General features: G+C 40.1%; 1 protein-coding gene and 1 long non-coding RNA gene across 15 annotated transcripts in view; one reads left to right on the top strand and one right to left on the bottom strand.

The window, feature by feature from the left end:
- USP34 (ubiquitin specific peptidase 34) overlaps positions 1-17,417 on the bottom strand; it is a 140,316-nt gene extending 122,899 nt beyond the window's left edge. For 7 of the 13 annotated variants that reach the window (XM_041125311.1, XM_041125312.1, XM_030022504.2 and 4 more), the window contains exon 1: positions 16,708-17,417. In XM_041125311.1, coding sequence (XP_040981245.1) covers positions 16,708-16,750 — 43 coding nt within the window. In that variant the 5' untranslated portion in view covers positions 16,751-17,417. The remainder of the gene's footprint in view (positions 1-16,707) is intronic. The other 6 variants (XM_030022507.2, XM_030022506.2, XM_030022508.2 and 3 more) reach the window with 1 other exon arrangement.
- Positions 16,052-22,402, top strand: LOC121233475. Of its 2 annotated transcripts, XR_005932992.1 has the most exons (3): positions 16,052-16,525; positions 19,465-19,547; positions 20,160-22,402. It is a non-coding gene; the product is annotated as an uncharacterized LOC121233475 (long non-coding RNA). The 2 variants fall into 2 exon arrangements; XR_005932991.1 differs by having other exon boundaries at positions 19,465-22,402.
- Positions 22,403-25,900: the final 3,498 nt, after the last annotated feature.

Genomic DNA, 25,900 nt, shown 5'->3' with positions numbered 1-25,900 from the left:
ACAAACAGAAAAGCAATAGGAACAACCACACTCATTATCTTTCCTGCACATTTGTTGATTTCAGTCAGTTCTGTAAGGACTCCCTTGCTGCATATGATTTCACTTCCAATTGATGTCTCTCCTTTCAAACTAGTTTTCTTCTACCTTAAACAGGCCAGTAGTTAAAACAGGCTCGTTCACTTGTAAATAAAGCATGTCCTTTTATTCTCTCCCATATTCAAGCATACTGCATGCCTTAGATCCTCCTTAATCTGCTGTCTCCCCAGTCTCTCACACTTCCAGTGTTCCAAACCCAACAGTAACAATCACATCAAACTTTTCCAAAAACTTTTACTGTGACAAGCCTCCTTCTTGCAAATTGATTTGGTGGATAAGACTTTCCCCTAGTTTCATACCTAGGGCAGTGATTCCCACGAGATGCACTAAGGCATACCTGTGTGCTCTGAGAGCATCTGAAGCACATCGAAGTGGCAGCTTGTGTGGTCTCATCAATAAGAATTGATAATATGTGCTCCAGAGCTTTACAGCCAGTCGTTCCATGATCTATTAGTATCTCTCTCAGCAGTGGCACTCCAATCCTAGGCTCAGCTCCTCCACCCCTGTCTCCAGCGGCTGCTTCTTTCTCCAGGCACTCACAAGCTAGCAATGTTAGAGATGCCTTCCCTAATTTACTCCGGAGCTCTGGGCTCAACTTTCTTCTCCTTCTTTAGAACTGCTCTAGCAAATTTTTCTTCTCAGTTAAAGCCTTAGACCTTCTCACCCTCCAGTCCTTCCTTTTCCCTCTTACTTTCCATGCGCACAAACACCTTTGTCCTGCGCTAGATCCAATTTCAAAATCAACGTAACTCAGTTTAAGTCCACACTACTAACAGCATCCATAGCCATACATTTCAACAACCATTAGTGCTCCTGCGGGAGCCCATAGAGCTAGATTGGGAACTGAGCAAATCCAACTTACCTATCTAACCAAAAACTATCCACATTTTTGTTGGCTTTGCAAGCCACTGAATACTCAGGGTGGCAGCTATGTAAGCAGGGGGAGCTGGGAAGGAAAGCATAAGGAGTGTAAGGCTGAGAGAAGTAAACACCTCTGTCGTGACTGCAGATGTAAAATTGTCCCACCCCATCTGGAGTAACTTCACCCTAATACTGCTCATCTATAGGCAAAGAAACTGAAGAGATGGCTACTATTAGAGTACGGAAAAAACAGAATGGTGAAGGCCTCAAACAGATCCATCCAAGACAGAACAAACCAGCAGAAAGAAGAAAGAGTAGTAAGTAGGTAAATTCCAGCTAAATATATTCTACAAATATAATGTAGGAAATGGGGTCTTTCTGCATACTTGCAATGTCTTATTTCACCAAATCTTTACAAGATGGTTTAGAGATCTTTTGTCACAGTAACACCATAGAAGAAAGAGCTGAGCTGCTTAACTAACCCAAAGTAGTAATTATTATTTGATTTTTTTAAAATCTTCTAGTGTATAAGTTATCAGATGTTCTTTAAAAAAAAAAAAAATCAGACATACTTAAAATGTAATTGTTTATTCACATAGCTGACAAAAAGTCAAAACGCATGATGGTCAAAGTAAAAATTTAAAACATTTTAGAAAAAAGAGTATTTCCTTGCTGTTTCCCCAGTCTCCCATTTTACTTGGCTAGCTTTAAATGAAAACTTGGGTAATTTACCTAATCTTCCACAACAGGGTGATTTGTCAAAAGTATGTTATAGTACTAGAAACAACATGATCTCCCAAGCTAAGAAAAAAAACCTATTAATAAAGCTACTAAACCAAGAAAATTACAGAAGATGAGAAAAATATAAATCAACTGCAAAGAAGGGGGCAATATAACTTCAAATGTGAACAAACGAAGTTCAGATCATAAGTGCATTTTTAGTAAGAACTTCGGAGCTAGAGGAACAGACTGTAATTAGACCTCAAGGACAACTATCATGCTAGACTTGTGAGGAATATCTTATATCCAAAGGTCACTTATCACACTAAGTACAAAATCAAATGGCAAGTAAAAACAATCAATTTTTAAAGTATACTTTCTCTACTTCCAGAAACATAATATAGTAAAAAGTAAACAATAGAAAACTCCTTATATAACTGTAATTTCTACATATTGAAAACTGTAACAAGGTACAGTTGCATACAGATTCTGCTCCCTCCCCCTCCTCCCCCAAGCCTCATCTGATATCAGCTTCTCATAGGAAAGACTAGATCACTTTCAAAATGGACATTATTCTCAGAAATGTTCCCTGAAACAGACTAAATAGAGGAAACAAGAGCCATACACTAAATGAAATAGTATTAGGGACATTAATACTAATCTTGAAAGGAATATATACATAATCTTCTGTATAAGTGCCATTGTTCACACAGAGAACCAGCACATTAATATTTTTATGCATTGAGATGTTTTCTGTTATTTGTAGGGGGGTTCTTTCTTTTTATGATCAAAAGAAAGTAAGATCATAGCCACAGAGTTTAGTGTCTCCCATTCCCTTTCTACTTTTATCTGTTAGAATTACTCCTTTTTTGTTATTAAGAATTCATGATTGCCTTAGCTTGATTCACCAGACTTCCAGACCTTTACAAAGCCATCTTTGACAAGTATCTAAAAGGACAGTGTCAACTTGAAGTTCAATGGCAATAGTTTAACTGTCCAAGCTTCCCTACAACTTTTCAGTGAGGAAAATAAGTCTTCTTTCTTTCCACTCCTCAGTCTCCACAAAACAAAAGCGCCTCAGAATACTGACTAGATACACATACCCAAAGAGTGCTGAAACACTGTTGCAGAATGTACTATCAAATAAAAAAAGCAAGTTAATTCTTCAGTATTAGAAACATTGTTCAAATGCCAGGTTAACATAGGAAAAATCAGATCTGTAACCCAAAATACTGTAGTAATAAAATTCCATAATTATATGGTTAAGGTGCTTCTGATTGCCTTTATGCTATCTTTATGATACTGACTTGTCAATGCCCACCCTTATCATATCACTACAGCACAGCATTATGGATAACTATACCCCCCTTCCATCCCACAACACACCTGAACTCATTTTAAGTCTAAATCTAACCCCACATTTCTTATATTTATAAATATTCCAACTTGGTAAATCTATTGCTTTCCTGCAGGCTTTTGATTACAAAATATACAGAGATTACAAAGCAAATGTTACAGGGACAAAGTAATAGCTTAAAGACAGGAATTAGCAACCCTTTTAAAGTCTCATTTCCTTAGAAAAACAAACTGTGATCATGTTACTGGCCTCTGTCAGACACTTAAACTTTTGAACATAAAAGCATTTTCAACAAATCTGACAAAGGTTTGCAAGTCTCAACAATACTGTGTTCTTATGAATGGAAATACAGAAACTACTCAAAAGAGTAAGGAAAAAGCAGTTACACCAGGTGCCCCAACTATCCCCCAAATCAGTCATCTGCTGGTTATTCAGCACCTGCATAATTCCTCATAGCCACCACAAGATCAGAAGGGCCTGAAGAGTTTTAATTCAGTATTTCAATGCATAGCATAGTTACACAACCAGGAGTAGCACAAGCATTGGTACGTTCATCAGCTAGACAACACTTCTAAGATACAACTTCACCAGAACACGGCAAATCAGCTGACCTTAGGTAATTGCTACCTTTATATATCTCCCTGTTTCCCTGCAAACACCACCAAGTTCTCTCTGAGTCTCTACATGTCCCCCTCCACCCTATCTCCCTCATCTTCTCCAGCAAACACCTGTTTTCCTTTTACTATAATACACTAATGCAGTCTAGAGCAAAACAGAAGAAGCTGACTACAAAAAGCTGTGTGAAACTTAAGAATTGTCATCTTTCAAAAGTGATGCCACCCTAAAGTTTTCAGCATGTTAGGTCACGATTGCTTTGGGTTAAAATGCTCCCTGTAGAATGGCCATAGACATCTGCCTAAGCCAACAATTGTCCTTATTAAGAGTATCTTATGACTTTCACCTTCCCAAAGAGAATATGCCACAGCAACTGCTTCCAAGGAGAGCAGTTCCACATGAAATTATTTTGAAAGAGGTCATATCTCAATTATCAGCTGATAATTTACCCAGGACACTGGAGTTTATTCTACCCAGAACTACCCAGATGAATTATAATCTGAATAAACTCTTAGATATAACATCTCAAACACAAAACACAGTTGTGCTGCTTCATTAACAAGTTCAGGTCCAGAAGTAGCATTGCAACTTTCAGACAAAGCAAAGCCTAAGTTACTATGCTGTGTAAACTCACACTGTTCCCACACAGTTAGCCACAGTACAAAGTTCACAAATACTCAATCCATGCAGTACTACCTAGCAGTAGAAATTTGATCTGGACTAGATGGGAATGTGAAATACACAATTCAGGCTGGGTCATGCCAATGGCGGGAGAACAAGCAGCATCACATCCAGCACAGAGTGGCACAGATACAGAGAAGTATAAGACTACTAGCAAACATTTAAGGAGCAGAATGAGCTTGCCTCAGTTAAATACTGTGTAATGTAGATATGGCTTTTTTGATCAAACACTAGTAGGAAGCAGTGTAAGATCAGCTTGTGGATTATCTGGCTGTGAATGGAATAAAACGGGACAAACTGCATATTGCTCTGGCTTTGCTGGCCCAAGAAGACCCATCAGGAGTCTCAGCATTGTCCTTTTCAACCCCTCAGCTTCTGAAAGGGCTCACTGACCCCAACACTACACAGCAGGAATGCACAAAGCCTGCTCAAGACTGGTGTGATGTCCAAGCTGTTGCATTTCCATGGAAGCCTGAGTGAGAGGAGCAGCAGCCTGGCGGTACAGCATGGGTGAGCCTGGGTCCAGAAGGGTTTATCAGCTCTGGTTCAATGTTAGTCATGTCAGATGGAAGGCATCTATGAAAAGATCTATAGTATCTTTGCACTGTACCTCCTAATGCTTCTGTTATCTTGGGATTTTCAGCAGCAAAGATATTGCAGCCCTCCCTCTCCAAGGAAAGGGAAGTTACATATACTAAGGAAAAAAACCTATAAAGCAATGTCGAAGCATGTGCGCCACTCGCTGGAGTTTAAAAAAAAAATCTTGTATCAGAGTCCTGTTTTAACTCAGTATTGTAAATTGTCTTTGACTCCAAGATAAAATATTACAATTCTGGGAAGACTGCATTTTCATCTTTAATATGAAGTTGCTATAGTTCCTCTTTTAATAAAAAAAATTCAGCTCAATTTAAGTAGTATTTCCATACTATCAAGTCTGCTTGACATCACCAAAATGTATACTAGATGCATAGAGTCAGGCTGCCCATCATAATATTTTGACAATGGCCAATAGAAGTTTCTTAAGGAATCAATTCAGGGTTGGACAAGCACTGCATAAAACCAGAATATCCTAGCATATCACTAATTACCACAAAGTAAATTTCCAAAGCTAGGGTTGACATTGCCAATGCTGAAACTACTGCTTTGATAAAGGATTGCTTACCTTCAGTTTAAAACAGAGTACTTGCATTCTTTCCTTTTAACATATTAACTTCAAAAATAATGTATCACTACTTGAATGTCTCTGGTTTTGAATTATTTTTCTTTAAATACTCCAGCCCTGAACTTTTAAAAAAATACTACTTAAAGGTGAAAACATACAACTCAAACTTTATCAAACTATTTTGTAAGTAGAACAAAGATTTAATTGCATGAACAAGATTTCAAAAGCTAAAGAGGTTTTTTATTAGTCTTAATTAAAAGTAGCAAGGAACGCAAAAATTAAAATACATACTCCAGGAAGCATTCTATTTTCAAGAGAGAACCTTGCAAATTAGTTCAGCTGTACTACTTGGCACACTATGAATCAGTTACAGAAAACAACAGCTTTTCTCCCACAACCAGAAAGAAAAGGCCCATGACTGAGCCACCACAGACAGTAAGAAGCAACAGATTACCAGTAGATTTATAACAAAAGCACCTAATGACTGTGCTCCAGGTTTTAGGGACCAAAATCTATGACAGGCAAATATGATTAATTTATTTCTTACAAAGTATATTTGAGCCTGCTTAAACAAGGAGATAATGTAGATAAACGGGCAATGGGTCATTATACTAAATGGAGCTTTAAGCAGTGCGTTGAAAGCCCAAGAAGAGCTTGCTGAGCATTTGAACTCCAAGGCATTATTTGTTTTCATCAAGACAGACACAAGCAACCCTCACTCAAAAAAGAGAGTAAAATATTGAGAATGCTGAGAAAGGATAGGCAAGCAGCATTCTCTCTCGACTTTCAAACATATGCTCAAATTTTGCACTCACTTTTGCTAGATAATCTGTATTTAATAATTCACTGAAATACATGGTGTATTCAGTAATTTGTTGGCTAAAGCATAATTATATAATTTTTTTTTCTGAAAGCTAGTAGATTGAAAGAAGTAGGAGATGGCTAAAGGCAATGTCTATGGCCTATACAAATATCTCCAAGACTGCAGTTAAGTTTCATGACAAGCATCCCCCCCAATCAGAAGATGTATTTACAGACATCATTTTGATATAAACGAATATTTTGCAAGTCACATTATCAGCAAGCACGCAGGGGTCAGTATCTGTAACTATGGCTAAACACAATGTACCAAGCCAACTCATTTTGGAAAGATTCAAACTGGCACTGTTGTTAAGACTTAATGAGTTTCCAAGACAGTGATGAAAACTGATCTCAAATCTGATCAACTTGATCAGACTGCATCTACTTTAAATATTACATCAGCAGATCAAGCATCAAGACTTATGACGTAAAATACTTTGTGGTAAAAGTTTAGTTTCAAAGATTAAGAAAAAAAGTAGCTCAGAGAAAAAAACCAAACAAACTAGTTCAACCGTAAGTAAACTAGCAATAGTGTATTCCTAACTGTGAAAGAGGTCAGACTGGCCAATGCAGCGAAGAATTTACTGCATTGAACATCCTTAAACCAAGCAAAATAACTTACTTTAATCAAGCTTTCGAGCTCACGCTCCCCAGTGCTATCCTATACTAGTTCCAAGAAGGAGAAACTAAAGTCGTTCAGACTCTTGTGTCAACTGATGACTGCTAGCCTAGAATGTAATTCCACCATACACCTCCTGTCCGAAACACCAGGTGACTGAAGAGGGTGGCGTAAACTGTACTATTTAAGCCTTTCACAGACAGACCATTTCCCAAATTCCCCAGGAGATTTTGATATTCCAACCCTTCTACAGCTTTTCTGGAGTTATCCTCCCTTGCAAACATGCCATTGTCCACTCCCAGCACTGTTCATAGCTTCTCCAAGCAGAAAGAGTACAGAACTGAAAGCACTGTCAGTTTTGTTGATGCCCAGGGAGTTTAGAATGAAAACTGATCACAAGATTTGCAAAAAACAGAGACTGTTGGCAGAGGATGACTCTGAAAAATACTAGTTTTTCAGTTCACACACCTTTAAAAAAATAATTTCACTAGTGGTAAAAACAAAGGGGTTTGTATTGTAACTTAAGTTAGGAAGAATTTAATAGTTACGTGTCACAGAATAAGAAACAGGCAGCTGACCACTTCCTGAAAATGAAATTAAGCTCTCATTAAAAATTATCAAGTCCCCCCAAAATGAGTGAGAAACACAATAGAGAGATGAAGACAATGAGTGTTGCACAGCACAGCATGAAGCACACACATTAATACCATGCAATTTGTACACTTGTACCCATGATTTGTTACGGAGCAACACGTAAAAGGCAACAGACTACCTTCTCAAGAAAAATCCACTTGCAGCTTAAAAAGCAGGACTTCTACTCTTGTAAGTGTAGTGAAATACTTCATGTTTTGAGGGCACTAGTTTTACACAAAGTAAGAAATTAAAAGTGATGTACTTCTATAGCTGGAAGAAGGAAGAAGAAAAAAAAAAAAACCCACCCAATTTTTTCAAGGCTTGCAGAATGCTCCAGGGCTTTAGTTATTCTTCATGAATCTGCCAAAAAGCAACTACAAGAAATCAGCCTTGCCTGCACATCAGCACAGCAGGTATGGAAGTAGCACAATCTCAGCTGTTAAGGAATCTATACAGTAGCTAAGAGCAGTGTATATAGTAAGCCTTTTGGCTAACATATTTAAGGCCACAGTGCCCTGCTTTGCTTTAGTCTTCATCCTAAACTTTTCCCTGTTTCTGTATACAATTACATAAATTAAAAAGTCTCAAGTGGAAGTCAACTAATAAAATGGTGCAATGAATTGGAGGCTTCTTCAATCTGGCGTGAAAAGCGGCAAAAAAAGCTTTGCCACTCACTTCCTAGATGGGAACTGATGATGTGCATGGACGCTGATCTAGAAATTGTGCCCCAATTGTCACGTGTTTTGAAGTTGTATTTACAGACCTTCTACAAATTAGCTAAATAAAGGTCAACACCCAAAGGCGCTTTTTCTACAAGGACTTTTTCTGACAAGTTTCAACTTCTTCAACCAGTTGTCCCAGGACTAAATCTCCCAGAGGAGTTCTATACATATGCATATAGCTGTAATGCATTTGCACCAGATTTCCTCAAGAAGTTCACCTTTCACCATACATGCCACTTCTGGAAAATTCCAGAAGTAAAACTTTGTAAAACTACAAGTAAGTTGGGTATTTTTACCAGCTGGTAAGAAAACCACAAAGATCCTCACAGTTGTATGTCCATATTTAGCATTCAGACTGCAAATCAATTCCCATACAAGGAAAGGAACAAAGTGAAAAGAATGGCTTCTCACCTCTTGATTAGATCCTAGAAACTGCCAATTTGCTACACAAAATGAAAAAAAGAAATTACCCCAACATATGCTTAAACAACAGAAATTAAATGGCCACAACTATATTTAATTGCAGCATGCTATTAGTACAAGCAACACTGAGTAATCACCACAACCACTTGCTCCTGAAGATGCTAAGATTATTTTTCACATTGTCCCAGCATCCTGACAACTATAAGTGCGTAGCTTAGCCTGCAAAAAGCCTTACTTATTAGCCACCTGAGCTGGTAAAACTAACAGATGAGCTACATTAAGAAAAGGAATAAAAAAAAAATTTTTTTAAAAGTACATCATAAAAGCCGTTCTATACAGAGAACCTTTCTCTCCCTTACTAAGAAACTCTGTTCTGTACAGTGGGAGACTAAACAGAACTTGTTAGAAGCACTAAGACACCAATGTAGCACTGCTATCATCCACAGGCAATTTCTGACTGTGATATTTCTCATCTTTTCTGAATCAGACCTGAACAGTCATTAAGAGAATACTGGGGCCAGGGCGGAGGGGGGGGGAATCTATTATGGAAGCCTGTTAAAGGAAACAGTAATATGAAGACACAGAACTATACGTACAGCCACACTGAAGAATTAAGCAGGGTGGAGGATAGAGGGAAGAGCAGAAAGAGCATATGGGTAAGCAGAACGGAAACTGAGAAATGGAAAAAATCATGAGCACAGAAAAATAACAACTTTGAAAGCTAGCAGAAGAGTTGCAAGAAAGACGAGGTACAGGAGTATTTAGATGAAACTAAATACTCAAAGAAGAAAATACAAGAAGTAAAAGGAACTAAGAAGTAAACACTGCTTTTCCCCTTCCAATCTCTAAAATGCCAAATCGCAGACTGCTCATCACTTGTCCACAGAACATGATTCCAGGAAGCAAGATCTGCTTTTCTGACTCAATGTTACTTGAACACAGGAAGACAGAAGCAAACTGCAGTGACACAGAAAAAGCAAAGTAGCAAGGAATTAAAAGCCACAAAGCGAAAAGTCAGTATTAACAATGAAGAAATATATTTTACTTTTTAACAAGGAAGAAAAAGAAAGGAATTCTACAAATTAAAAGAAAGGGCGAGTTTCATAATCCTCTGAAGCTATGCAAGTCCCTCCACGGAAAACAAAACCTTTGGTCCTCCAAAAGCCAGGGCATCACCTCCAAGCCAGGCAGAGGGAAACAGGGCCAGCGTCTGCTCTCCAAGGTACTGCCCCTTCAACTGCAGCTCGAAATTTCTAGCCCGAGCACCCTCTTACTGACAATGCCCCGTAACGCTCCACATTACCTGAGCATCTAAGGACAGTTATAACAGCTAGTCTCTCTAAGGAACTGACACTGATGACATCCAGGATAGCCTAAAACACATCACCTCAGACACGTCTCAGAAATTGCTTGGGAATTCCATAACTTGGAAACTACCCTTACAGAAGAAAAGCAATACAGCACCAAAAAGTATGGGGGGGGGGGGGGAATCTAATGGGAAGTTTTCCTACACAGGAAACAAGATGACTTCAAGTTCTACACTAGTCAAATATCTTTTTTAAGAAACAAATCAAATAAAGCAAGGGTTCTTTTTCTTTCTTTCTCGACTTTCCTTAAAGTTATTCACATAACTAAGCAGGAATATAACTGTAGAGTCTGCGCAGGCCCCTTACTAGGAAGGCTGAGAGCATCTGCAGCATAAAATTTGAGAATCTCTACTACAATTAAAGGAATGAATTTCCTTAATATTACATGTGGTAAGAAGTGTAAGGATATTCACTTCCATGGCTCACTTAAGCTTTAAGGATATTGTAGCATGTACTTATCCCACATAAGATTTCCCTGTACACAAAGAGAAAGATCAGTAAATACATGTCAACAGTACATAACTTGCAACAAAACTCAGCAGAATGGGATTTACGTAAACTAATCTTCAGCATCAGTGATCAAGCGGCTTCAGCAATGAAAAAGAACCAGTCTTCAGCAGCCTGAATGGGAAAAGTTTCAGGACAAAATCATTTCTGATCACATCAAATAACCAAAACCATTGTACAGAACAAAAGCTGAAATATCTTTCTAAAAATAGAAGCCTTTTAGCTATTAAAGTCACAGAGTTTTTCCTTCAACTGCTTTACAGTTACAAACAAGTTAAAACAACTTCATCTTAGTGTCACCATCCCTTTTACTTCAGAAAGCTCACAGTTAGACAGGATACAAGTTCCTCCAATTTTTTTTCTTTTTCCTCTGGTTACTCTGATTCATTTGGAGTAGCACTTCACCACAGTTCATGATAATTGCAATTTGGCAATACTGCTATAAAGGAAAAGTTATTTTCATTGTCCTTTAAGTCTGGCGGCTCATCCCCTTAAAAAGGATCAAAGACAAAAATAAACATGAAACAATTACTGAATTTAAGCTTTATAAACAATTGAGCTTCATTTCTTCAACAGGAGACAGTAAAGATTTAGATTAGGGTCATAAAGTTGGGCAGTTACCCCAATAACTCTTCCATAGAGTCTCTGCAGGGGTTCTCAACATGGGAAGTATCATGTAAGTGGAAAGAAAACATGAATCTTGAATAAAAGGCCAAAAAAAAAAAAAAAAAGCCACGCAACAGAGACAACTGGTTTACAGTTTTGCACAAGAGGAATCATCAAACAGACAAATGAAACACTGGATCTGCACAAAACACTAGGAGTAGTCAAATAATCAACACTGAAGCTTAGAGGCAACGACTAAACAAGTGACAACAGCTCTTGTAGACCAAATGATGTTAATTATGCAATATTTGTAATAATCTTACTATAACATATACTCTATATCTAAAATAATACATGAATATTCACAGCATAAAATATTTGTCCTCTCCAGATCCCAAAGAACAAACCGAATGCTGCAATGTTTTGGAATACTCCAATTTCTTACCTACCTCAAGGTAAACATAGCCTCACTCAACCTCTAAGTCTACCCTTTATACTTCCTAAATGCCAGAATTATGTGACAAGAAGTCAGGTTAAGCATCTTCAGCATCCAAATTCAGGGCTATCCTGAAGCTATACAAACAGTAAAACACTCCAGTATCTCAAGTGTTTTATGGACCTGATCATATTAGGAGCAGTTCTGCAGGCCAACTGACAATGACAACGGGACAGAAAACTACAATATTAGTCTACATCCATCTCCTGTGCTTGAGTAAACTGTATGGGTTTTGTTTTGATTTGGTTTTTTTTAATATATATTTTTAAGAGAAAACACAACAAGAAAAACGGCCTGCAAGCTTGTGTAATAGAATAATACCTAGAAGCCTCTATTCATCAATGTGAACTGATTTTATAAGGTTCCAGAGCTGCTAGGAAAAAAAAAAAAAAAAAATTGTACTAAACAGGCAAATCACTGAAGAAAGTGAAGCAGAATGCTGGGAGGAAAACAAACTTAGTTCCCAGAAACCAAGAACTGGGAATAACCTAGGCCTACCAAAGTTAGCTAAAACCACAACTGCCGCTGTATAATAAAACCTTTTTTTTTTTTCCTAAAATTTTTTTAGAAATTAGTAAATTTTTTTTCTTACTTTTATAAAAACCAAACCAAACAACAAGAACAAAACAAACCTACACCAAAATCATCTACGGAGTTTTAAGTCAACATACATCAACACCAGTTGCAGTCCCAAAGGGAAGCCTCTTAGGCAACCAAGCCCAGCCAGGCTCTCTGGGACATACCACAGCCAGGACTACAAGCACAGCTGACCCCGGACCAGTCTGAGAAGTAGATTTCCACTTTAAGCTAAGAACAGGCACTCCCAGGTACGCAACGACAATCTTACACTCAACAAACACTTATCATGGAGGATCACATACTCTATACCGTCAAGTAAAGCCTGTGCAAGTGTCCGGTGATAGCATGGTTCTATAGGTAGCTCAAACTATTACCATGGCTTCAGGTGTGACAGTGACCCACAAAACTGTGGTGTAAAGGACTTGAGACAGAAAAATCCATGTTTAATGTTACATTTCTGTATTTTCTAGCTTATTTTAGGGTTAAGACTATCTGGATATCTGTGCAGTGCCTAGCAAAACAGAACTATCCTGATCAGGGCCTCTGGACAGCACAGTAATGTAAATATTACTAAAGAACAAATGAAACTCAATATAATCCCTCCTAGACTGACAAGAACTGGCATCCAAAGAAACCAAGGAATGTACAGTGTGTCAATACCAGGGTTCATTTTGGGATACAGAATGCTGTAAATTAACATAAAAGCATATAATGTCCTCCACACATTTTTCCTGTAAAAAATGTGTACATTTAAGTGAGCCCCTATAATGAATGCCATGAGAATCTGTTCTTAAGTCTCTTGTAAATAAGTGCCTTTATCTTAAAAAGTAAACAATTGTGTCTTCCCCCCCACCACCTTCTATTTAAGGCTACTAAAAATGTTTATGTTGTGGAAGATTAATTCAGAAATCAGACCAGACTTTTTATAGACTTTACTCCTATTAAACCCCTGCCTGGGAAAACATAAGCGATGCTAACATACCTAGAGCACTCAATGAGAAATTGCACTGTTTACTCTGAGTGAACAACAGATTGTCTTGCAATGCAAAAACTGCTTTAAAGCCTGGGCATTTCATAGAGGAATCTCTGTTTTACTGAGTTCTTGGAGCAAATCATAACTTGAAACTACTACTTCTTCTCAGGAAATAACTTCAAGATCAGGGAACTTACTGGGCTTCATACTTAGATTGAATGCTGAAAATAAAGATGCTGCAAGACGGAAAAAAAGAAAAACAACAACATTGCTGCTTCTATCTATAAACCATTGCCTGCTTCTCATGCTTAAGCATAGCAATGAAGCTTTGTGTTAAATATATATATGCATATATACGGACCTTTAACCAAAAAATAAGTTTTTCAAACAACAGGTTTCCAGTTCCACAAGATCTCAGACAGCCCTTATGAGTATCACATCAGCAGGCCCATTGACTACCTGTTAGAAAATCAGGCCAAAGGACCTGCAGTCTTGTAATGAGCTCTAGTGAGACATAACGCTGGGCCTACACAAAGGTCACTGCTAGACAAAAGCTGCAGCTCCACACATTGTTATGGGATGTGGAGTAATATTGTAGCAGTTTACAGTGGGACTAATATGCTTATAATGAAAATATGCCTGGTTGTTTGCAGAATTGTTAAACTCCATCCTTCTGTCATCCATAAATTGGTAACCTCTAAAGAAAACCGGAGCTTCCCACATGTTCTTTTCAAAACAATACATTGAGTTGTTAGTCAATTCACTTTCTAAGTGACCAGTCATACAATTGATACCAAATAATTATTTGTAAACATTAGGGTAAATGAAGACAAAGGGCAGTATGTGTTCCGTGTAAAAATGTTTAGTTTAGCAAGAAATTTCTAAAACAAACTAGATTATGTTTCCTGGACCTCTTTCAAAACACTGTTTCAGTAGTTTCAGTGAAGAGGCGATCCCAAATGCTCAGCGGGCAGAAAAGGAAACTGCTGGCAGTCTCTGGCTCACACATTTTGGGCATGACCTCATTCTTTACTACCACCTTTCATTTTTGCTGCAGTGCTTTAAAAACCAAGGCTTGACGTTATTTTTGTACATTACCTTTAATTATTACTTAAGAAATGCAAAGAACGCAACTTGAAGTTGTAAAAGAAAGTATACCTCCCTTACAACTCATTCTCATACAGTGAGAAGGTAGGTGGCACACACAATGCACCATCATATATGCCTTTGTATCCAAACACAAAATAGTTATGTTTTTTTAAAGTGTGCTCGCCTCTCTGAATGGAAGGCCAAACCTAATGCTATCTGACCAGCATTTTTGGAAGTTAACTATATAGCAATAGTAGTACATAATTTCCCTAATAAATTTGACTTAAAAAGCCAAATTTACTTTTCATAAGTAGCAGGTTCATATCTTAAATTATACAGAACCATTAAGGTATCCATACCCTAGTTATATATGCAAGAAATAATTGTTAAAGCAATTTAAGATACAGCTTTATCTATAAGGGAATATCTAGCTGCCTAAACCCCAGTTACCTTAAAATGGTTCTAAAAATAAATTCATACTGAAATTTCAGAGATTTCTTGAAATATCAAATTTAACATTACAACTTTTATCTCTTTGATCATACCTATCTTGATCAAGTTTAAACAATGATTATTTATCAATCCATCAAAACCAAGCAAAGTTATCTCTCCCAACAAACAGCTGTCATGAGTGTACCACTGATAGTTTAGTCTTATTTTGAACCTACTGTTTAAATAAGCATTCTAGTCTATGCTACCAACATATTCCCCACCTCTCCAGTTGAGAAAGATAAGATATGCATGCTAAATTAAGTAAACATCACAACGATTGTTCAAAACAAGATATCAGAAATACAAGCTTAGTCAAACTTGGCAAACAATTTTAACAACCCAACAGTTCTCTGATGTTAACCTTTTAATCTGATTTATTCTAGTGTCTGGACTCTCTTGAAAGTTAGTTTTACACATACATTTTTACTTTTCAAATAAAATGCTGACCATCACTGAGCATCATATTTCCCCAACAAGAAAGAGGCCAACATTCAACTACCATAGTATCCACTCATATATCTTAGGAAAAAACAAACACCACATGCAACTGGGCCTCACAAGAGTTAAGAAAAAGAAAACTCTACCCAAATCCTGTTCTAGGCAGCATTCTGTGCTTCACTGTACTGGAACACGATTTGCCTCTAAGCAGACCACAGTGTGCAACCAGAAAAAATGTTTAAGATTTGAGATAGCTAAACTTCCCGCTAATCACAAACTTCAAGTGATAAGTTCGTTAAATTCCTCAGCATCTCTACAAATCATGTTTTTTGTCTTTGTTCATGAAGCAGTGCAGAGAGACAAGCCTCTGAGAAGCTGGGAAGGTACCTTGCCTGCCACGGAGAACTGAGAGCAGGTTCCAAGGGATACGCGAGGCCTACTGCATAGGGGCAAAAGGGATTTCGTGTCCAAAATGAAGACCGGTTTCAGCGGTACCGGGGGGAATACCTGTTGTATTAACCCTCCGACCCTCCCGGCTGTTTAGGTAACACCTGTAAAGAGGAAACTTCGGAAGGAAGCAAGAGACCACCCCCGAAGCGAAACACCCGGGAGCTCCTTCCCCCCCGCACCCGCCCCCCCCCCCCCCCCCCCCCCGCCGCCGCCAGCCTGGCCCTCGCAAAGCCAAGCCAGGCTCCTTTAGGCGCCGGTTTCCTCACAGCCAAGCAGTCACTTCGGAAAAATAGGTACCCCGACAACCACCCCCACCGCGTCCCTTCCCCCCCACCTCCACACCACACCGCGGACAGGCGAGGGGGAGGGGGGAGGCAGGATCACTCAGAGCCGCCTTGTCTGCTGCTTAAAAGGAACCCAGCCCAGGCCCAGCCTCCGGCTGCTCAGCAGCCACCGGAGCAGCTCCCAGGAACCTCCTCAGCCGAGCGAGAAGCCAGCTAGGCCCCGCTGCGGCTTCCCGGGGATGCAGAGCGAGGAGCGGGCTCCTCACGCCAACGGCAGGGTCACGTCCCCGCCCGGCCCCACACGCAGACACCCGGAGGGCAGGCGGGAAAGGGGGGGGGGGGGCACCTCTGCGACAGGCCCGGCGGGGACAGCCCCTCGGCCCACCCTCCCCAGGCCGCAAGTCGCCCGGCCGCGGTACGGAGAGGAGGGAAGGGAGAAGGAAGCCGCAAAGCAGGGCAGGCTCTCCCTCTACGGCCACCCCGCAGAGAGAGAGGTAACCCCGCGCCCAGGAGGCCCGAGCCAGGCGGCGAGCAGGGAAAGGCAAGGGGTGGGGGGGGTAAGGAAGGAGATGAAGCGGGGTTATAACCCAGCCCGTGTAGAGAAGGGTACGTGGGGTCCCGGCCCGGGGCGAGGAGTGTTGGGGGGAGGGTAGCGGGGGAGGGCGGCCGCACTTACTCTCATTTAACACCTCCAGCAGCTCGGCGCAGCTCTCACACATTGTTCATTAACAGCAGCAGCCGCCGCCGCCGCCTCCTCCCGACCATTGATTGATCCACTCGGTGCTGCTGATTGATGATTGATGGGGGCCGGGGCGGGGGTCAGTCGGGGGGGAGGGGAAGGAGGGGGCGGGAAGGAATGGGAAGAGAAGGGGAGGGGGAGAGGCAGGGGCCGGTCTGGGATCCGGGGGAGGGGGGGGGATGGGGCGGCTGATCAATGCAAATGAGGCTGTGGCGGCGGCGGTAGCGGCGGCGGCGGGGAGGAGAAGCCGAGTCACTCACTGGCTCCCAGTGACTCCACGCGCCGCCATTTTGCTGAGGGGGAAGGAGGAGGAGGGGACGGGAGCGAGGGGGGACAGGGCGCTCGGGCTCAGCTCGGCAGTTTCCGACCAGGCAGGAGGCGAAGGTGGCCGAGTCCCTCCTCCCTTTCCTTTCGCCCCGCCTTCCCACCCCGGGCCGAGCGGCGGGCTGGCGAGCGGGGAGGAGGAGGAAGGGGGCGGGCCGGCAGCCGGGGCCGGGAGGGTAAAATGGCGGCGGCGGCGGTGGTTGCAGGTCCGCGCGCGCCCGGGGTAGGGCGGGAAGCGCGTTTCCCTGCCCTCTTCCCGCCTCCCGCGAGGGGGGAATCTCCTCCAATAACGCGCACACGCTGCTGTGACAAGGACAGAGCAGCGGCCTCTCCTGCTTAAAGCGAGCGGCCGCCGCCGGAGGACTCCCCCCGCCCGCCTCCTCGGGCGCCCTGGAGCCGAGCTGCCGCCGCGCCTCGCCTCGCCTCGCCTTCCCGCCGCTCTCGCCTCTTCCCGGGCTGCAGGAGGATGGCTCCCGCGGCAGACTCGGCCGGCTCTCCGCTGAGCGGGCCACGGGTCGTGAGCGCTGCCCGGCTACTCCCTCATCTTGATTTTTCTAGACGTTGGCCGAGCTGGAGACGTCTTCCTGGGGCCCGGCGGGCTGGCGCGGAGGCCCTTTGGGACCTCCGGCCTGAAGGGAGCGCTTAGCACGCGGCGCCGAGCTCCAGCGGGCGCCTTAGGGGCTCGCCGCGTAGCAAGCAAGCTCCCTCGTTCTCGGCGGGTTTTCAGGTCTTTCGGTAGTTACTGGCGTTTTCCGCTGGCGGGGCGCGGGACGGAAGAGTCGTCGGCCATCTCCTTCCCGCCCAGCCCCGGCGGAGGAGAGCTGGAGCTGACTCAAGGGCGGGCAGGTGGGGGCACTTCCTCCCGAAAATTAAGTGTTTAAAATACTACGGTGGCGTTTTACGCAAATAAGGAGATGGTTTTTACTTCATATAGTTTTCGACCCTTCTTTATTTTTTTTTCCCCTTGGACAGTAATTTATTCTGTATCGTAAACGTCTAATGGCAAGTACAGCCTCTGTGAATAGCTGGAAGTACCGCATTTTCATGGAAGGACAGTCTGTCTCTTAAAAAATAAACGGAAGCAGTTCACTTAACGTTACATAATTTATGCTGATCGCAGCTACCACTTCAGTTAACTCGTGTCTTGGGCACACTTTGAACAAGGTCTCAGACCCGTGGAAGACAACTTTTTACCTAAACAGTTTTCCATACAAGAAAAACCCTTTTCTGCTCTCTGTTAATCTTGCACACTCGCATGCTCCCTCGCCCAGGTACATGTAATTGGATCACATGATAGGTCTTGGCTGCTTTCGCTCCCCAAAGTAGGCACTGCTCTAGTACTGTGGGTTTTTATTTCTGTAGTACCACCCAGTGGTGAGTTAGTGTATTATTCCGAATACTTCTAGTTTATTGCCTTGTACATAGGATTAAAGAAACAAATCTATTAATAGCCGCAATGCAGATGCAATATAGTTTAGTAGAAAGTAAAATAAATCAAAATTGCCAAATTAGGAAAAAAATGGAGAGCTGTTTTGACTTCCTCAGTGGCTGACTAAAATGGAAGAAATATACAAGTCCAATGTCATTGTGGAAATGCAGTTCTGTTTTTTTAATTCCATGTGCATATTTATACAGGCTGATACCACCACTAGTGGTTGTATATGTAACCTCCCACTCAAGTGCACAGAATGCTGTCTCCGTAACAATCCTCAAGGCATCAGGTTGTCAAGCTAAGACAAAGAACTCCACTGCTGTTGAAAAATAAGAGACAAGCTACCTGGAAAAACAGACTTATCTCAGCTACAACAATTACTGTGGAAGTCAGGAAAATACTAGAATGATCTTTCACCCAGGTTTCTTGTCACTACTTGTTTGTTAAATACTTTCCAAGTTAGGGTTATCAACAAGAATAGCTATTCTTAAATATTCCCTGCTGAAATTTCCATTTACTAAATTAAACCAATACAGAAAATTAACATCTTGAAGAGTCTCCATGAGACACAGATTCCTTGTTGTCTGTCACTTGGATTAACATATGATGTGAATTAAAGTATCTTTCAAACAGGATTCCTGAGAATAACCAGTACAAGAGACAGGAAGACTGCAAGTAAATAAACTGAGAACTTCCCTGAAACTTTTTAATCTTTCTTGTGATATGCAACTTCAAGATGTTTTAACTCCTGACATCATCTTTTCTAAACAGTGTGTTTTCTACTGATAGACAGAAATCTAACCACCACTAACTAGTTATTAAACTAACTAGTTTAGTAACTAAACCTCCAACTGGTATAGTGGTTTAGTTATTAAAATGACATAGATGTAATGTACTAGACCCTGTAACGCCTTTTTTGGTTGCATGATCTCTTCCAGATAGCCTGAAAACTTGCATAATGGAAGAATAACAGCAGTCCAGAATATTACAGTTATCACATTCTGCTCATGCCTGAATTAAGGTACCAACCACCTTTCTTTTCTACAGCACTGCTTTCAAAGCTTGCGATCTGCCAAAGGTGGACCAGAGGCTTTTATGTTGTGTATATACATGATGTTATGTTTCACTTGATGTTGTGCTGTCTTACCTTCTATGTAAGGTAAGACTTCTTACCTACCTGTCTTACCTGTGTCTGAGATTATTTCAGTTATCTTTCTTTTGTATGTCATTTTCACAGCTTTCATGAGTTGTCTTTACAATATGCCATATGCCATTTTCTGAATTGTATCAGTCTTCATTTGGTGGAATACCCTCTACTTCTTACCATTATCAAAATTGAAGTTAGTGAAGTTGGAAGCTAGAGTTGTACAAAGAGAAGCTTAGAAAGCATCTTAATTTTGTTGTACCAAAAGAATATAAACCCCATGCCTCCAAGAAGTCATACTTATTCACTTCCTTAACTAGCATCATATTGCACAGGTATTCCCGCTAGCATGGAATCGATCAGTGGCTATGATACAAGTTATCCGCGTCTAGAAAAAGACCAAATTTTTTGATGGAAAGCATAGTTCTATGATCTGCACAATCCGATTTGAATTTGCACTTTTCTTTCTCCTCTTCCTTCCTTATACAGACCTTGCAGTAAATTTTATAACAGAACCAAAATTAACTGCCAAAACATCTTGGAAGATTTTTTTTCTGACAAATCAGCTCTTTGATCTGATTGCAGCGCCACATAAACACCAGAGTCAGCACAAGGAAGGGGCCTTTTGAAGCATGGTGTCACATGCCAAGTTCAATGAATACAACAGAAGAGTATGGGTTACCTCGAGTCACTCCTACTTTTGTGCAGACTGGAATACTGCCAACCAAATTCTTTTTATTGCACACAAGAATCTTTTTTTTTTTTTATTAGACATGAAATTGCCTTTTTTTAAATTAGATGTTAGCTTCCAAGCAGAAGACAACAAAAGCTATAACTGGCCTGGTTACAGTGATCATCAGGCTCCTGCTCTTCTATGCATTGTTCTTTTTCTTCTTGACCTTTATTATTCTCTTCTCACGTGCCATCCTTGCAAGGTTGTTTGATCCCCAGGAGGCCCACTTTCCTTCCCTTGACTACGATTCTTCTAATCTGGAAATATTTGCTCTGGTAAACTGCCAGAACAGTTCTTCTAGAGGAATAACCTAGATAAATGCAAGACCTGAGCAAAACTAAAATTCTAAATCCAAACTTAGGACTGGATTAAGAGTTTGAGAACATACATACTTTCCAAAGTTAATGTCCCGCTGTGTCCCAACATTGCACTAATACTGTAGTCCTGTTTTACTTTAAGGTAAAGATGGAGTTAACCATTCACCAAAAGAAGAAAAAAACCAACAAAACAAAAAGAAAACCAAGGAAAAAAAAACCAAAACAACCACCCTGAGATAGACTAGGGGTTGAGATAGTAAAACTGGTCATTGCCCCCATTCCTTCTTTGGGACACTTCAGCCTCTCCTGGCCTGCCTCATACTTTGTATTTTTAAGCCTTCATTTTCTATATGAACTTACATAGTTGGTCACTTGACTTCAGAATAGTAATTGCAGAATGTGAAAGACTTAACTGAAACTTTTTTTTTTTTTACATTAGTCATGTTGACTACTTTAACCAGAGCTTTGTCTGATGTGGTATGACTGAATTATCTTCTGTTTGATCTTTCTATTGCTCTGCTGTAGGTTCCCATTCCTGTAGCAACAATAGCTGAATAGATTGCACATTTACTCCTCTGCTGCCACGATTTACAATGAAAGGTAAACTACCAGTGATTTCAGCAGATGCTAAGAGATGGGAGCTGTGGCAGTTGGAAAGCAAGTAAATAATTTCTGCTCTACAGAGGATAGTGTCAAAAAGGTGAATTCCAGCCAGTCTAGTTATATCTGTGACCTCTAGTCTGGAATGATGCTGGAAATGGTTGGAATCCATTTCCTAGGAAATCCTTAATTTCACTAAAGGAAGTAAGTCTCTACCTGTAAACTGTAAAGTTACCTATGAAACTTGGCTGAAGTGCAACTGTAAATCAGTTTAAATTTACACACTTATGTTTCAGCACTTGACTTTTATTGCTCTATTAGCATTTCAAATGTTTTAACAAGGTTCATGTCTAACTAGACTTTGATATCACAGCACCCTGTGAAGACAAATTCAGTTAGTTTAACTTACCCCAAATGTTAGAGAACACACTCAAAACAATTCATAGCCCTGTCTATTAGGCCAAAAACATGTCATGTAAGAATAGATAATGCTCACTACACCACCAAGCTACATTAAAACAGTTTGCTCCAAAATCAGCTGCCTAACTGGCTGTTCAGCATTTTAGAAGGAAAATAGTCTGCATTCTAATAAACGTTATTACCAGCTATTAGGTGTGGTAAGAATCACACTGTACAGCCAGGTAAACAGGGCAAGCTCCACTTTAGAATGGTTTCAGACTTTATCTTAGACCCTGTTTCTCAAGTTGTAATCTTGGTTAGTAATTCAGTTGAAGTTTTTTGTTTGCATACTTCTGTACCCATAAAGGTCTGGTGGAGATTGGACTGTACTAACTTGAGATTCAGTGCTACTAGTCTAACCACTCCTTTTTCCAGATGAGATAGCCTGAGGATTATACCTCCAATCTCAACCTCATTTTGGGATAATATCCCTCACTGTGTGTTTCAGTCTTAATTTTGGTTGTTTCAGTCTACAAAGTATTGTCAGATGACTGGTCATCTCATGCCATTGATTGGAAAGCAAGGCAACAGCTACATTTCTGAGCATGAGCAACAGCGCCATCAGCAACTGAACCATCTCACCAATCAAAGAGGGAGAGCACAGACAGCTGGCCTTTTTTTTTTTTTTTTTTTTTAACATTTGGACCTCTTTTGGACTTTTTACTGGTAAAGCATGTGTTCACAATGTTCCTTTAGAGAACTTTTATGACTGCAATCTAACACTAAAGAGATGCCACAAGAGAATTCTGGTCATTACTGCCTGGTTATCAATATACATGTTAAAATAACTAGCAGTGGTAACAAGTGGGCCGCAGTCAGTTCTTTGCGGCACACATACACACTTAACCTTGTTATGTAGTCACATCAGAGAAAACAATTTTAACTCCTCCCCCCATCCTCCAACCTAAACCGGCCAATTTTTGCTGAAATTACAGAATCCGTGAAAGACTACAGACTTTTCAAGACTTAGAAAAAACTGGCAGTAAATGCTTTAAAAAGAGTTAAAAGGTGTTCACAAAAAAAAAAAAGGCCCCTTGACATGTTTTTATAGAGAACTTGGAAGAGACTACCCAATGTATTGCCTAGGAAAAAGTGCTGTTTCACTTTTAATTTACAAGAGGTAAATAAAAATGAACATGTGTCTCGTTTTCATCTTTGACTTCTGTCATTCTCATCCATACTCTTAACTTCCAAAGCAGTCCTCCTCAACCATGTCTTTTCTTAGCACTCTATTTTCTTGTACCCACTTACAGCACGAACATGCAGTCACAGGTAGTGAGAAACACATGTACAAAGACCAACAGCAGCACACAGGGCAGCTTTAAGTAATTAAGGTGCATTGTATGCGAAGTCTTGCCTGAAAAATGAATCCCTCAACTGGAACGGCTAAGCCTTTTCCCAAGGTAACACTGCTGGCCGTAATCAGCATTGGACAATGAAGCAATTATCTCCTAAATTTGAAAGTCTAAAAAATTCAATCTCAAGACATCAAGTGCAGATGTGCATTCATGAAGGGCAGACGAAGGGAGAGGTATGTTCTTCTTCTACTCTCTTTTTTTGGCACCAAAGTGGTTTTAAAAAAAAAACAAAAAACAAACAAACAAAAAAACCCACCAAGGAAAAAACAACCCCAAACTAGCTCTAACATTCCAATTTTGCTCCGTAACATCTAGAGACAAATCTAGTAAGCAGGGAAAAAGTCTAGACATATCTTCCAGCAAATACAAACAGTACTCCAGAAGTCTTGGATCAGTAATCATCATTTATACAACAATAAATGGGCTATGGGTCAGACTGCCCCTGGTCACAATACAGCACTAATGCAAGTTCCTCACTTCAGTCAGCCTCTCTACATTTTAATGCATTATTTTCAGCATCTTTTCCTAATCTTTTTTTTTTTCCATTGAGAAACCCAAAGCTGAGGTCTTCTGAGGTCTTCCTGCCTTTCCAGTGCTAAAAACTATTAGAAGTAACTCTTAAACCTTCCTTGAGAGATGAGCATTTCTAAAGCTTTTTTGCATAAATATTAGCTTTATTGGAAAATAGTTTACTTAACCAATCAGATTAACACACACCAAATTATTCTAGTTAAAAAGAACCAAACAAAACAAACAAACTAACCTAAAATGCTTTGGAAAATAATCTGCTTCAGTTACAGTAGCAAACATGTCATGGTAGCCTGAAACAAGTACTTGGGGGTGTCTTCATCAGCTAACAGGCAATCAGTTCACGTAAACACAGAAAACACCCTGTAATATTTGTATTTATGAATGTACTTGGAGTACACAGAATTGGGTTTTTTTTAAATACTTGTATAGAAATATGCACAAAACATTGGTTTACATATAATTACAAGTTATGTAGAAGTTTATATGATGGTTCATGCTTTTTATCCATATATTTTAATTTACAGAGTGTGCATTAGAACCAGAACTTTCTTAGATGTAACATTGTAATTTTTTCCACACTCAGGATAACTACACTAGAAATATGCACACACACAAGTCAAATCTTTAATGGTATCCAGAACTCTGCGTAAGCTGCATTTTTATAGCATCTGCAGAGATCAGTGAAAGGCACCAATTCTTAAGATAACAAGTCAAACCACAGTTAAGTTTTTAGATCTAAAAGGGAAGCAAAGACTAAGATGAAAATTTTTTTACTAGATAATCCAAAAGGTATCAACGTAACGAAACAACTCTTTTCTGAATCAACTTTAGAAATACATTTCAGATTTGTTATTTGAGAGTTTAGGTCAGATTTAATTCTTCAGTAAACAACCAGACCACGAGCCTCAGACTAACGTGAATCTTAAATATGGAAAGAAGTAACATGCATAAAAGCATATATGTATTTTTTGTTCAAAACTAGTTTCTATACATTGTTAATGCCACTGCATGTCAGAACCAATTCAGTATTTAGTTCTGTGACTCACGGGATATGATCACTCTGACATCATGCCATCAGTGGTATTTATTTCCATTTTAATAAGATTTTCTTACTTCTCTGCACAGCTTTTGATAATCTGTAGCTCTATAACGCGTCAAGACTCAGCCTGGTCACAAGCCATTTAATGTCCATTCCAGCTAAGTCCTTCAACAGTACTTTGAATATTTTACTTTAAACTGCCTATTAAAGATGATACTGCCTTCACAGAGCAGAACAGAGCGCTCTAGATGAACAGGACAGGAAGACAGGAAAAAGCTTAAATCATGAGCTTTAAGGAGAAAAAGAAATGAGGTTCTGTAACTATCAAAATAACGAGCAATTTTGGTAGGCTGTATTCTAAGTCCTAGCCATAAAGGGTTTGAGGAACCTTCTCTCCAAAGACTAGCAACTGCCAGCTCACAACAACATTTATTATCGCCAAATGATCCTCACACAGGAGCAGCTATGCTTTTTTAGGGCCAGCTAGAGTAAAACAAATGGAGAGATGTTCACAAACAGAAAGGGGCCAATACTGAAGACTGGAAACATTCTGGTCTCAGCTAAATTCTACATGAACACTGCTAACTCATGCACTTCTACTTCAAAAGGAATATACAGCACAAAGTTAACTACAGTATCCAAACTTACATAACACACCTCCACAACTGTCTAACCTTGTTTTACAGCTCTGCATGAATGGCTATACTTTGCGTCATAGTAACAATCTTAAGATTAGAGACCAAATAAAGGGAAAAAACTTTGGGAGAGTTTAACATCAACTGTTAGAAAACAGAGACAAGACATTACAAAAATGGGGGATCCAAGACTGTACACAATCTTAGTGTTCATACTGCTTTTCGTATCCATACTTCATAAATCTGTGAAAATCATTTAACTACAAAACTTTAGGTAGAAAAATAACTAGATCTTGTCTACATGTGTTATTAACATGTACTAGTATCAATTGTTTAGTCAAGATACAGTGCAATACCCTCTTTGAAATAAACTGCAAAAAGTCCATATAGAGAGCGAGCGCAAGAGTACCTCACTCCTGGCATTTTATAGTAACCTAGTATGGAGTATTTATTCACGGAGGTAAGTCAGAACAGCTACTGTACTCCCAAATGGAACCCAACTTAGTTCACGTTAACTTCAAGCACAGCCAAAGTCCTTGAGATGAGGCAAGCCAGAAG

Source organism: Aquila chrysaetos, chromosome 8 (assembly GCF_900496995.4).
Source record: "Aquila chrysaetos chrysaetos chromosome 8, bAquChr1.4, whole genome shotgun sequence".
Classification (NCBI taxonomy): Eukaryota; Metazoa; Chordata; class Aves; order Accipitriformes; family Accipitridae; genus Aquila; species Aquila chrysaetos.
This window is presented reverse-complemented; position numbering and strand designations above follow the sequence as displayed.